Raw genomic sequence first — 12,585 nt, 5'->3', positions numbered from 1 at the left:
GGCTTCAGTATTTTTCTACTTTCTTTGATTTTAATTTACTGTTCTTTTATAAATTTCTTGTGAAGGATATTTAAATGATTTGTTTTTCAGCTTTCTTGTCTAAATATCTTTTTAAGACTATACATTTCTCTCTGAGCATGCCTTTAACTACATCCTACAGGTTTTGGAACATCATATTTTTATTATTATTTAGTTTAAATATCTATTGTGATTTCTTCTTTGATTCATGGTTATTTAGAAGTGTATTGTTTGCTGGTCAGACAACATGCTTTAATTTTTTGTAAGCTATTGAGATTTGCTTTTATGGCCCAGTATATGGTCAATTTTAGTAAATAGTCCATGTACCTTTGAAAAGAATGTGTATTTTGTAACTGTCGGGTACAGTGTTTTATATGAGCCAATAAAGTCAAGTTGGTCAACTATGTTGTTCAAATCTTCTACCCTTATTAATTTCTTGTCAGTATTATTATTTACTTTTTTGTTTGTTCTATCAGTATTGATAAGGGCATATTAAAACAAACTCACTATGTGGGTTTGTCCATTTCTCTTTTCGGTTCTATCAATTTCTGCTTTATATCATTTGAAGCTATGTTCTTACAATTATTCAATTTAGAATCATTATATCCTCACTGGTGGTGCAGTGGTTTAAAACATTTGGCTGCTAACTGAGAGGTCAGCAGTTCAAACCCACCAGCTGCTCTGCAGGAGAAAGATATGGCTGTCTGCTTCCATAATAATTTACAGCTTTGGAAACTGTATGTGGCAGTTCTACTCTGTCCTGTAGGGTCATTATGAGTTGGAATTGACTTGATGGCAGTGGGTTTGGTATATCTTTTTGGTGAAGTAATCCTTTTATCATTACGAATTCTCTGTTTTTATAGATGGTAAAACTTCATGTTTTGATGTGCATTGGTCTAGTCACATCAGCTTTCTCTTGGCTTGCATGCTATATATTTTTATCCTTTCACTTTCAACCTTTCTACATAATTACATTTGAAATGCGAATCTTGTAAGCAGCATTCAGTGGATTTTTTAAATTAACCAATCTGACAATCTTTGTATTTTGATTAGAGTGTTTAGTCCTTTTACATTTAATGCAGTTGATGCAAATATTGATAATTTGGGATTAAATCAACTATTTGTGCCAGCATTTCTTTATTTCTTCTCCTTTCTTGTCTTTTTAGATTAGTTAATTTGTATTATTCCATTACCTCCCCACCCCCCACATACATTAGCTTGGTAGTTATCCACTCTTTTAAAATTATTTTAGTTGTTACCTGTGGATTAAAACATTTATTCATGACTTATAAAGTCTAAAGAAATTAGTGCTTTTGCCACTCCTCAGACAATTCAAGGACCTTAGGACACCCTTCCCACCCCCAACCCTTTGTATTTTGGTATTATATATTTTACTTCTATCTGTAAGGAGCCGTGGTGGTGCAGTGGTAAGTGCTTGGCTGCTAAACAGAAGGTCAGCAATTTGAAACCACCAGCTGCACCATGGGTGAAAGATGTGGCAGTCGGCTTCCATACAGATTAAAACTTCAGAAACCCTATAGGCAGTTCTACTCTGTCCTATAGTGTTGCTATGAGTCAAGATTGACTGGATGACAGTGGGTTTATACAGGAAGTCCTTGCTCTGCATAGTTTCAATACACATGAACTTCAGTTACCACAACTTAGTTAAAGAATAACAGTCTCCCGGCAATATGTTCAATTTTTTCAGTTACTACAGTAAATTAACTGAATAACTGCATAAAGTACAGACTTTGCTGGCAGCTCTTCAGTCCGCAAGCCACTGTGTAAATAGCAGATGCACATCATGATAGGTAAATAATCACACCACTTCTTCCATAGTCATCAGTGATTGGTCACTGTGCATCTGTTGTTTGGTTCATGCACAGACAGTAAAGCATGTAGTTGTGTTCCTTCTTTGTCTCCCAGTGATAAGCCCATGTGACATTTTATAAAACTGGATAATTGAAAGAGGGAATTGGTCAACAAAGATGAAAGTGCAGCAAAGAAATGGAATGTGATAATGCTGGAAGTGAAATTTGAATCAAATGTAAATGAGGTTTTAGAAGAAATAGCTGACTGAGAATATACACTGTCACCATTTGTAAGACTCTAGATATTCAATCAGGAGGCCTGGTGTCACAGCAGGTAAAGTGATCGACTGCTAACTGAAAGGTCAGCATTAGAAACCACCAGCGGCTCCACAGGAGAGATGTAGCAGTCTGCTTTTGTAAAGATTTACAGCCTTGGAAACCCTATGGTATTGCTATGAGTCAGAATCAACCTGACAGCAGTGGGTTTGGTTTAGATAATGCAATCTGAAGAATGTAGTGAACGTAAATTATTGACATAAATGGGAAAAGTGGTTGTGAAGAAAAAGCTGAAGATGACCCCAAAGAAGTGATACTAGCAAAAACAAAACAAAACAAAAAACACATTAAAGTTACTGTCATAGATAGTTCATGACATTGAAAAAGCAAAGGATAAAATGTTGGCAGCTTATTCAAACCTAGAAAGAAGTATGATAATTTGCTAAGGCATAGAAAAGATAAAAAAAAAAAAGATACCCCCTTAATATTATGACTTATATGGTGAAGGGAAGAAGGCAAGGACCATTCAAACTGCTCTTGATAAGTTTTTTACACAAAAAAAAAAACCCTCATGTTTAAATTCTCAATGTTTCAAATCAGAGTGTACCTAAATAAATATTAGTTTTACTTTTTTTTCACTTCCCTAAAGGAGCCGTGGTGGCGCAATGGTTAAGGGTTTGGCTGCTAATCAAACAGTGGGCAGTTTGAATTCACAAGCTGCTCCTTGGAAACCCTATGGGGCAGTTCTACTCTGCTCCTATAGGGTTGCTATGAGTCAGAACTGACTCAACGGCACATAACAAAAACAACATACATACTTTTTTTTTTTTTTTTTATCTTCAGCAAGCTTTATTTTGCTTGAGTCAAGCAAAAGGAGTCAGCAAGGATCTAAGCCTCTCCAAAAGACTGACTCAAAAAGGGAAGCAAGGCTGGGGCTTATATGGGTTCGGTGGAGACAAGAGTAATGAATATTTAGGGAAATTCTTTCAAGGGTTGGATACTTCTCAGAATGGCAGTGTATTTTAACTAGGTTGAGCACACATCTGGAATCTAAGACGGAACCCTCTGATATTCAAGATGGAGTCCTCTTGGTAGCCCTTGGCATCCCTTATTATGGGATATAGCGCAAGAGCACTTGATCTTCGGCACTATATCGCCATCTTCGCAGGGCTAAGGAAGGTTAAACAGGGGTCACACTTTGTTTTTCTGCCCATGTGGAGCCTGTAAAGGAGGAGGGGACTAGAAAAACACTAAGAAGGAGATAGTAATTCATGGGTTGTTTCAATCTTCTCTCATGTTGACAGGGTGGGTTCCTGTTTACCCAACTTCTACATGGTAATCTTTTTTTTATTAACTTTTATTGAGCTTCAAGTGAACGTTTACAAATCAAGTCAGACTGTCACATATAAGTTTATATACATCTTACTCCGTACTCCCACTTGCTCTCCCCCTAATGAGTCAGCCCTTCCAGTCTCTCCTTTCGTAACAATTTTGCCAGCTTCCAACTCTCTCTATCCTTCCATCCCCCCTCCAGACAGGAGATGCCAACACAGTCTCAAGTGTCCACCTGATATAATTAGCTCACTCTTCATCAGCATCTCTCTCCTACCCACTGTCCAGTCCCTTTCATGTCTGATGAGTTGTCTTCGGGGATGGTTCCTGTCCTGTGCCAACAGAAGGTTTGGGGACCATGACCGCCGGGATTCCTCTAGTCACAGTCAGACCATTAAGTCTGGTCTTTTTATGAGTATTTGGGGTCTGCATCCCACTGATCTCCTGCTCCCTCAGGGGTTCTCTGTTGTGCTCCCTGTCAGGGCAGTCATCGATTGTGGCTGGGCACCAACTAGTTCTTCTGGTCTCAGGATGATGTAGGTCTCTGGTTCATGTGGCCCTTTCTGTCTCTTGGGCTCTTAGTTGTCGTGTGACCTTGGTGTTCTTCATTCTCCTTTGATCCAGGTGGGTTGAGACCAATTGATGCATCTTAGATGGCCGCTTGTTAGCATTTAAGACCCCAGACGCCACATTTCAAAGTGGGATGCAGAGTTTTCATAATAGAATTATTTTGCCAATTGACTGAGAAGTCCCCTTAAACCATGGTCTTCAAACCCCCGCCCTTGCTCTGCTGACCTTTGAAGCATTCGTTTTATCCCGGAAACTTCTTTGCTTTTGGTCCAGTCCAATTGAGCTGACCTTCCATGTATTGAGTGTTGTCCTTCCCTTCACCTAAAGCAGTTCTTATCTACTAATTAATCAGTAAAAAACCCTCTCCCACCCTCCCTCCCTCCCTCGTAACCACAAAAGTATGTGTTCTTCTCAGTTTATACTATTTCTCAAGATTTTATAATAGTGGTCTTATACAATATTTGTCCTTTTGCCTCTGACTAATTTCGCTCAGCATAATGCCTTCCAGGTTCCTCCATGTTATGAAACATTTCACAGATTCGTCACTGTTCTTTATCGATGAGTAGTATTCCATTGTGTGAATATACCACAATTTATTTACCCATTCATCTGTTGATGGACACCTTGGTTGCTTCCAGCTTTTTGCTATTGTAAACAGAGCTGCAATAAACATGTGTGTGCATATATCTGTTTGTGTGAAGGCTCTTGTTTCTCTAGGGTATATTCCGAGGAGTGGAATTTCTGGGTTGTATGGTAGTTCTATTTCTAACTGTTTAAGATAACGCCAGATAGCTTTCCAAAGTGGTTGTACCATTTTACATTCCCACCAGCAGTGTATAGGAGTTCTAATCTCTCTGCAGCCTCTCCAACATTTATTATTTTGTGTTTTTTGGATTAATGCCAGCCTTGTTGGAGTGAGATGGAATCTCATCGTGGTTTTAATTTGCATTTCTCTAATGGCTAATGATCGAGAGCAATTTCTCATGTATCTGTTAGCTGCCTGAATATCTTCTTTAGTGAAGTGTGTGTTCATATCCTTTGCCCACTTCTTGATTGGGTTGTTTGTCTTTTTATGGTTGAGTTTTGACAGAATCATACAGATTTTAGAGATCAGGTGCTGGTCGGAGATGTCATAGCTGAAAATTCTTTCCCTATCTGTAGGTGGTCTTTTTACTCTTTTGGTGAAGTCTTTAGATGAGCATAGGTGTTTGATTTTTAGGAGCTCCCAGTTATCTGGTTTCTCTTCGTCATTTTTGGTAATGTTTTGTATTCTGTTTATGCCTTGTATTAGGGCTCCTAGGGTCGTCCCTATTTTTTCTTCCATGATCTTTATCATTTTAGTCTTTATGTTTAGGTCTTTGATCCACTTGGAGTTAGTTTTTGTGCTTGGTGTGAGGTATGGGTCCTGTTTCATTTTTTTGCAAATGGATATCCAGTTATGCCAGCACCATTTGTTCAAAAGACTATCTTTTCCCCAAATTAACTGACACTGGGCCTTTGTCAAATATCAGCTGCTCATATGTGGATGGATTTATATCTGGGTTCTCAATTCTGTTCCACGGGTCTATGTGCCTGTTGTTGTACCAATACCAGGCTGTTTTGACTACTGTGGCTGTATAATAGGTTCTGAAATCAGGTAGAGTGAGGCCTCCCACTTTCTTCTTCGTTTTCAGTAATGCTTTGCTTATCGGAGGCTTCTTTCCCTTCCATATGAAGTTGGTGATTTGTTTCTCTATCACCTTAAAAAATGACATTGGAATTTGGATCGGAAGTGCATTGTCTGTATAGATGGCTTTTGGTAGAATAGGCATTTTTACTATGTTAAGTCTTCCTATCCATGAGCAAGGTATGTTTTTCCACTTGTGTATGTCCTTTTTAATTTCTTGTAGTAAAGCTTTGTAGTTTTCTTTGTATAGCTCTTTTACATCCTTGGTAAGATTTATTCCTAAGTATTTCATACATACATTTTTAACTCACAGGGAGATTTTAATGCTTTGACAAAATTTTAAAGATCACGAAGTAATCATAATTTTCCCCATTGATTATTAAAATTTTTTTACACATTTTCAGCCTGCATAGTCAGTTTTATGATCCCATACTACCATGTAGAACAAGGATTATCTATTTTTTAAACCCCATAAGATACTGTACAGTCAAGGATCATTTTTATTTACATGCACACACACAGACATATATATATATATTTTTTTCTGCTGCTTTTTATTTCCTCCTGTACCTCTGTGCTACTATTTGGGATCATTTCTCTTTTGCCTTAAGGATTTCCTTTAACAATTCCTTTAACATGAGTCTAATGGAGATGAAGTTTCTCAATTTTCGTTTGGTTGAATATGTCTTCCTTTTGCCTTCAGTATTGTAGGATCTTTTTGTGGGGTTGTCAGGTAATTGCTGTTTTTATTTATTTTTGTTTTGCTGTTTGTAGATAGCATCCTACTGCTTTATGGGTTCCACCACTTCTGTTGAAAAGTTAACTATCAGTCCTGCTACTTCTTTAAAAGTATTATGTGTTTTGCTCCCTCTGGCTGCTTTTTTAGTATTTTTCCTTTGTCTTTGATTTTTATCACTTTTAAAAAGATAGATACAAAGAAAACCACCATATGATGTGCCATGATATGGTGGTTTTCTTTGTATCTATCTTTTTTGGGTTTGCAGTAATTCTTACATCTTTGACCTGATGTCTCTATATAAGTCTTAAAATTCTCTTCAAATATTGCTTTTCTCTCATTCTTTCTCTCTCCTTTTTCTTTTTTTGGTGATCCAACAATAGGTATATTATACTTTATACTGTACTGATATTTATTTTCTCTATGCTTCAGGTTGGATATAGTCTCCTGATCTGTCTTCCAGGTTACTAATTGTCTCTTGAGCTGTGTCTAATCTGTTGTTAAACTCTTGTATTTAATTTTTATTTTAGTTGTTGAATTTATAAGTTCTAGAATTACAATTTCATTTTTTATAATCTGTTATCTTCTGAAATTATCTTGTCATTTAAATTCTTGAACATATTAATTATAGCTGTTTGAAAGTCTGTGTATGATAGAAATCTGAAGGGTTTCCAGTATCTGCAATTCCTGTGGATAATTTTCTGTTTTTTTCTCTTCATTTTTCCCCATTAATTCCTTTTTTTTTTTTTTTTGTATGCCTGGTTATTATTTTCTTATTCAAATAAAAAAAAAATTTAGTCTTCATGAGGCTTCAGTGTTTATGAGGAATGCTCTATTTCTAGTTATCCCATATACCTAGAATGAGACTCTTTAGAGATCTTAGCTAAAATCTTGAGGTGTTTACTAGGAACCATCCTTCTTAGTTGAGCTCTGAACTCAAATTTTTATTTCCTTAGCCCTGTGAGGCCGTCTAAACCTCTAGTCAGCCTCATTCTCTCAGCTGTCACTTACAATTCAGCAAATGCTCAAGGGTAAGATAACTAAAGTGTTGGGTTTACTCTTTAAGTAGACTTTTTTTTTTTTTGGTCCAGCTCTTCTAGTTGTTCTCAGATAATCATTGATTTGATGTAACATTTGAGACCTCAGTATTGTTGAAGGCAGCATAATGTAGTGCTTAGGGCATACATTTTTGAGTGAGACACTTATGGTTTAAAAATTCTAGCCTTATCCCTTAGTGACTGTGTGACCTAGGAAAACATATTTAGCCTCTTTTTGTTTATGTTTTTCTTATGTAAATAAAGAACATAATAACCTCTACTTCACAGTGTTATTTTTGGGGGGTCAAATGAGGGCTAATTGGATAAAGTACATAAAAATGCTTAGCATAGTGTCTAGAACATACTGAGTATTTATTGATGATAGCTATTTCTTTTTCTTCATTAACCAAATAAAGTTAATATTCCATAACATATGGCTTCTTAAAAGAATGAAATGTGACTTTACATGTAAAATTCTTTATAAGCTATAAAGCACTAGAGAAATAAAAACAAATAATTATTTCTAAAGTGTATGGACTGTTTCTTACTTGCTAGTCATTGTGCTAAATGCTTACATGCATTATCTTATTCAGTATTCGTAATTACCATATCGAGTTGGAATACTTGCTACCTTTATTTTACAAAGGAGGAAACTGAAGAGAGGAAAAATTACATGATTTGTCCAAGATTAAACAGTGAGTAGACAGGGAAGACAGGGTTTGAACCCAGCTATGACCAACTCCAGAGCCAGAGTTCTTAACGACCCTTTCAATTCTAATCTCACTAAGCTATTCTTATCTTTCCTAATTAAGGAAAAATTTTTGTTTTATATACCTCAGAATCTTGTACAGTCCCTGGCATCAAGTAGGCACTCAGTATATATCTACTGACTCGCTGACATATACACCAGTAAAATCTACAGACGCCATAGTAATAGAATAAAATAATAGCTTAAATCGAGGACTTCTAATGTCTTTCAGCTTCCAGTCATGGAACTGAGAAGTAATTAGGAAGGATTAACATAAACTCAGAGTGATAAAAAGTCCAGAATTTGATCATAAATAGAATTTTTGACCCATGATCTAGAAACCAGTTCTCATTGTCATCTGGAGCCCCCAAATCATCAATCCCAGTGGCTAAAGCTGGGAGCCCTGTTGCATTTTCTGTTGTACTTACATGTGAGTCATTTTACTCATATTGTAGAAGGAATGTGATTCCAGTCGCTGCAGAGTTGCGTCTATTGATAAGTAGCTGAATATCACAAAAATATAAGACAAAGTAGGAAGTTAGTAGGGTTGTGAACCTCAAACATAGTGTTAATTTTGAAGTAACTTCTTTGTCAGGGGTGTTCCAGACCACACAACATCCATAATCCTCATGATTTCTCCTTATGTTGAAATTAGTTACTACTTTTTTTTGCATCCCATAATGCCTGAAGTTTCCCAAAACAGTAAGTCCTATTCATTCTTCAGATCTCATTCAAATGTCACTTCCTTCAGAAGCTCCCCTAGGTCAGGTTCCCCATAATATACCCTCTTAGCATCATAAACCTCTCCTTTCACTAATTATAACAATGTGATATTTTAATTGTATAATATTTGATTTATGTTCTCTCACTCACTAGACTAAGTTCTCTGAGGTAGAAAACTGTTTCTGCTTTTGCTGACCATTGGATCTTGAGTGCCTTTCATAGTGCTTGGCATGTAGTAGAATCTCAATAAATATGGGTTAAGTGAATGAATAAATAAATGAATGAATAGATGAGTTATTCAAAGCAGAAAATGCAAAGCCTTAGAAAAAAAGCATAAAAATTAATAAGAGGGCATCTTTAATAGAGTACCCCAATAGCATGGAATTAGAAATACAGGTTCAGAGAGGGTGAAGAAAAATCCACAATCCCCTGATGGAACATTCCAAGAAGTAGTCATTGCATATTTCTTCAAGACTTTTCTTGATTTTAAATGAAGCTAAAAATTCAAGATTCATCTTGAACTTTGTGAGCAAAAGATAATGCAAACAAAAGTTTTCAGTACTTAAAAGGAGAAAAGAAAAACTCTGAAGTACAATTTGTCAAGAAAACGTCAGGAATGATGTTTCAAATAGTTTCCTCAAATTCCATCTTATAGTCAGAATGACTAATGCCATCAAATTCAACAACTATTTTCCGATGAAAGACCAAAAAAAAAAAAAAAAATCAAACCCAGTGCCGTCGAGTCAATTTTGACTCATAGCAACCCTATAGGACAGAGTAGAACTGCCCCATAGAGTTTCCAAGGAGCACCTGGCAGATTCGAACTGCTGACCCTTTGGTTAGCAGCCATAGCACTTAACCACTACGCCACCAGGGTTTCCCATTGAGAGACATTTCTATGATATTTGGGAAAACTAATGATTAACAGATGGTGTCCACCCGTAGTCTTACCAGAGATTCTCAACCTTGGCCACACAATTGAAACACCTGTGGGGCTTTTAAAAATACTGATATCAAAGACTCAGTCCAGGATAATTAGAATTCATGAGGGATGGGAGAAGCATTTTTATTTTTAAAAAGCTTCCCAGGTGATTCTATATGCAGGCAGGGTTGTGCACCACTGGCCTATAGTTTGAATTGAATCTTCCAGCGGAATATTTTCATTGATGCAATGTTTATAAGAAAGCACTGACTGCTCCATTCTGAGTTTCTTTCAAGGTTATTGTGAGAATTCTATTGGCCCTGCGCTTTCTGGTTTGAATTACCTAGTCTCTGAACAACTATCCTATGATTTACCAGGTCTCCTAAACCCACGGTCTCTTGTGGATAACAACGGTAATAAATTATTTCAATCCAAATATCGGAAACAATGGAAGACATGGAAAAGAATTAATTTATTGTATAGAAAACCTATTGCTGTATTGATTCTGGACTCATAGTGACTCTATAGGACAGAGAAGAACTGCTCCATAGGATTACCAAGGAGCAGCTGGTGGATTTGAACTGCCAACCTTTTGGTTAGCAGCTGATCTCTTAATCACTGAGCCACCAGGGCTCCTTATTGTGTAGAGATGGCAGGTATTTATAATGGATGAAGCTGAACCATCTGAAGAACAAGATTTATTTTGAGGCGGCCAACTTGTTTCCCTAACTTTGCATATCCGTTGTTTCAAACTATCTCCTAAATTTCTTAGTTTAGAAGTATGAGCCTTTCTCAAGGTTTTAGTGGAATGGTCATTTAGCTCATATTATAAGGACTGGAGTTCTGGTTTCTCCATCTAATGACGTGTTCTTAGAGGGGTGCTATAACTTGGTTGTAAAGACAATATGTAGGAATCATTTATTCAGAGGGGTGGAAGTATTGATTCTCTGATTACTTACTCCTTTTTTATAACCAAGAAAAATCAGATTCCATGTCTTCATCAAATTTCTTCTTAGCATGTAAATCTTGTATGACCACTAGGCTGACCATATCATTTATCATTCAAAATAGGATATTTTTGCAAGTGAAAATGGGATGCTATTAATAATTATGCCAGAATAACAAGTGGGAATTTGAACTGTGCCAGACAATTCCATCTAAGGTCATCCTGGTGATTTCTCCCTTCCCCCTAGATATACCAGCTCTTTAACTATTATTCATTCATGCTTATGTGTTTCCATTGAATAAATATCTATTGAACATTTACTCTATGTCAGACGTCCTTCTGGACATTGACAAAACTGACCCATTCCCTAGTTTTAAGGAACTCACAGTGTAGTGGGAGATACAGACAGGTAAGCAGAATCAATGAACTGGGTTGATAAGTGCTCTGAGGAGATTCAGGAAACACTTAACCCAGACTAGAGCATCTAGCACAGGCTCCCTGGAGGAAGGCTCAACTTGCCTGGGCATCTTGTGTATCTCAGTCAACCCTCTTTCTCTTATTGCCCTCCACATTTAGTGCAAACCTTCTCCTCATATTTCTAACCCTGCCACTTTTGCCTGTAATCATATACAGATAACTTTTTAGATGAGAACTCCTAAAATTTCCTACCAACAAGTTAACTAACTGACCTGCATCTACCCCATCTCTTGCTACTTTCTTGTTACAATGCAGAAGGTGATCATCTGCCTATAGAAGGCCAATCCCTTCTTTTTGGACTCTATCCCTTCCTGCCTCCTCAGGGCCTTCATGCTTTCAAAATTGTTCTTTCTTCACTCTGTTGCCAACTTCCCCCTCTTTATTGACATATTCCAATGGTCCTAGTTACATCTACCTATGACTCTTAAGTCTCAATCTTCACCCAAATCTCTCCCTTGAATGCTCTCTACACACCCAGCATTTTCAGTCTTCCTTGCTTTGTTTTACTTTTCCCATACCCACTGTTACCTTCTAAATTAGTATATAATTTACATATTATGTTTTTGGTTCACTGTCTATCTCCTCCATTCAGATGGAAGTCCCACAGGGGCAGGGATCTTTGTCCACTTTGCTCCCTGATGTATCCTTAACTCCGAGGACAGTGATTGACACATAGTAGGAACTGGGTAAATATTTGTTGAATGAATGAGTGAGAAATTATGCATATGTACTAACTAATGTCTATTGGGCATATCTGCTTGAAGCTTAACAGGCATCTCCAAAGCCACAAATGAACTCCTAATTTACCCTCCACTCCTCCAAAGCAGACCCACAAAAAATACTTCTCTATCTCAGCAAATGCCCTCATCACCACACAGTTGTCCTAGTCAGAGTCTTGGATGCAATTCTTTTCCATCTCCTTTAACCTGCAAATCGATCAAATATCACGTTTTTCAATTCTCCCTTATTTATTTTTCAAATCTCACCACTTTTTCTTTTCTCCCCACTTGACCACCATTATTCAGCCTCCTCACTAGTTTAAGATCTCCAGCCATGATCCTCTTTAACCCACTCTCCACAGGACAGTCAAGGGAATGCTTCTAAAATAATAATCTGATCATGTTACTTGGCTGCTTAAAACAATACAGTGGCTCCACATTCTCCTTAGGGAAGTCTTCAGATTCCTTTACACGACTTAAACGACCCTGAACCTTGCTTACTGCTAGTATTATTCTTTGCTACCACCTCCCTTCCCATCCTAAGCTCCAGTGTTAACAAACTTACTTCAGTTCCTCAAATAGCCTAGAATTCTCTCTCGTGCTT

The 12,585-nt window shown here is 37.1% G+C and overlaps 1 protein-coding gene across 4 annotated transcripts in view; it reads right to left on the bottom strand.

Moving 5' to 3' along the window:
* The window catches only part of TSHR (thyroid stimulating hormone receptor), a 177,574-nt gene that overhangs the window by 69,830 nt on the left and 95,159 nt on the right, over window positions 1–12,585 (bottom strand). For all 4 annotated transcript variants that reach the window (XM_049899779.1, XM_049899778.1, XM_049899781.1 and 1 more), the window contains one exon: window positions 8,623–8,697. In XM_049899779.1, coding sequence (XP_049755736.1) covers window positions 8,623–8,697 — 75 coding nt within the window. The remainder of the gene's footprint in view (window positions 1–8,622; window positions 8,698–12,585) is intronic.

Source organism: Elephas maximus, chromosome 10 (assembly GCF_024166365.1).
Source record: "Elephas maximus indicus isolate mEleMax1 chromosome 10, mEleMax1 primary haplotype, whole genome shotgun sequence".
Classification (NCBI taxonomy): Eukaryota; Metazoa; Chordata; class Mammalia; order Proboscidea; family Elephantidae; genus Elephas; species Elephas maximus.
Note: the sequence above shows the minus strand (reverse complement) of the source record. Positions and strands in the feature narration are given on the sequence as shown.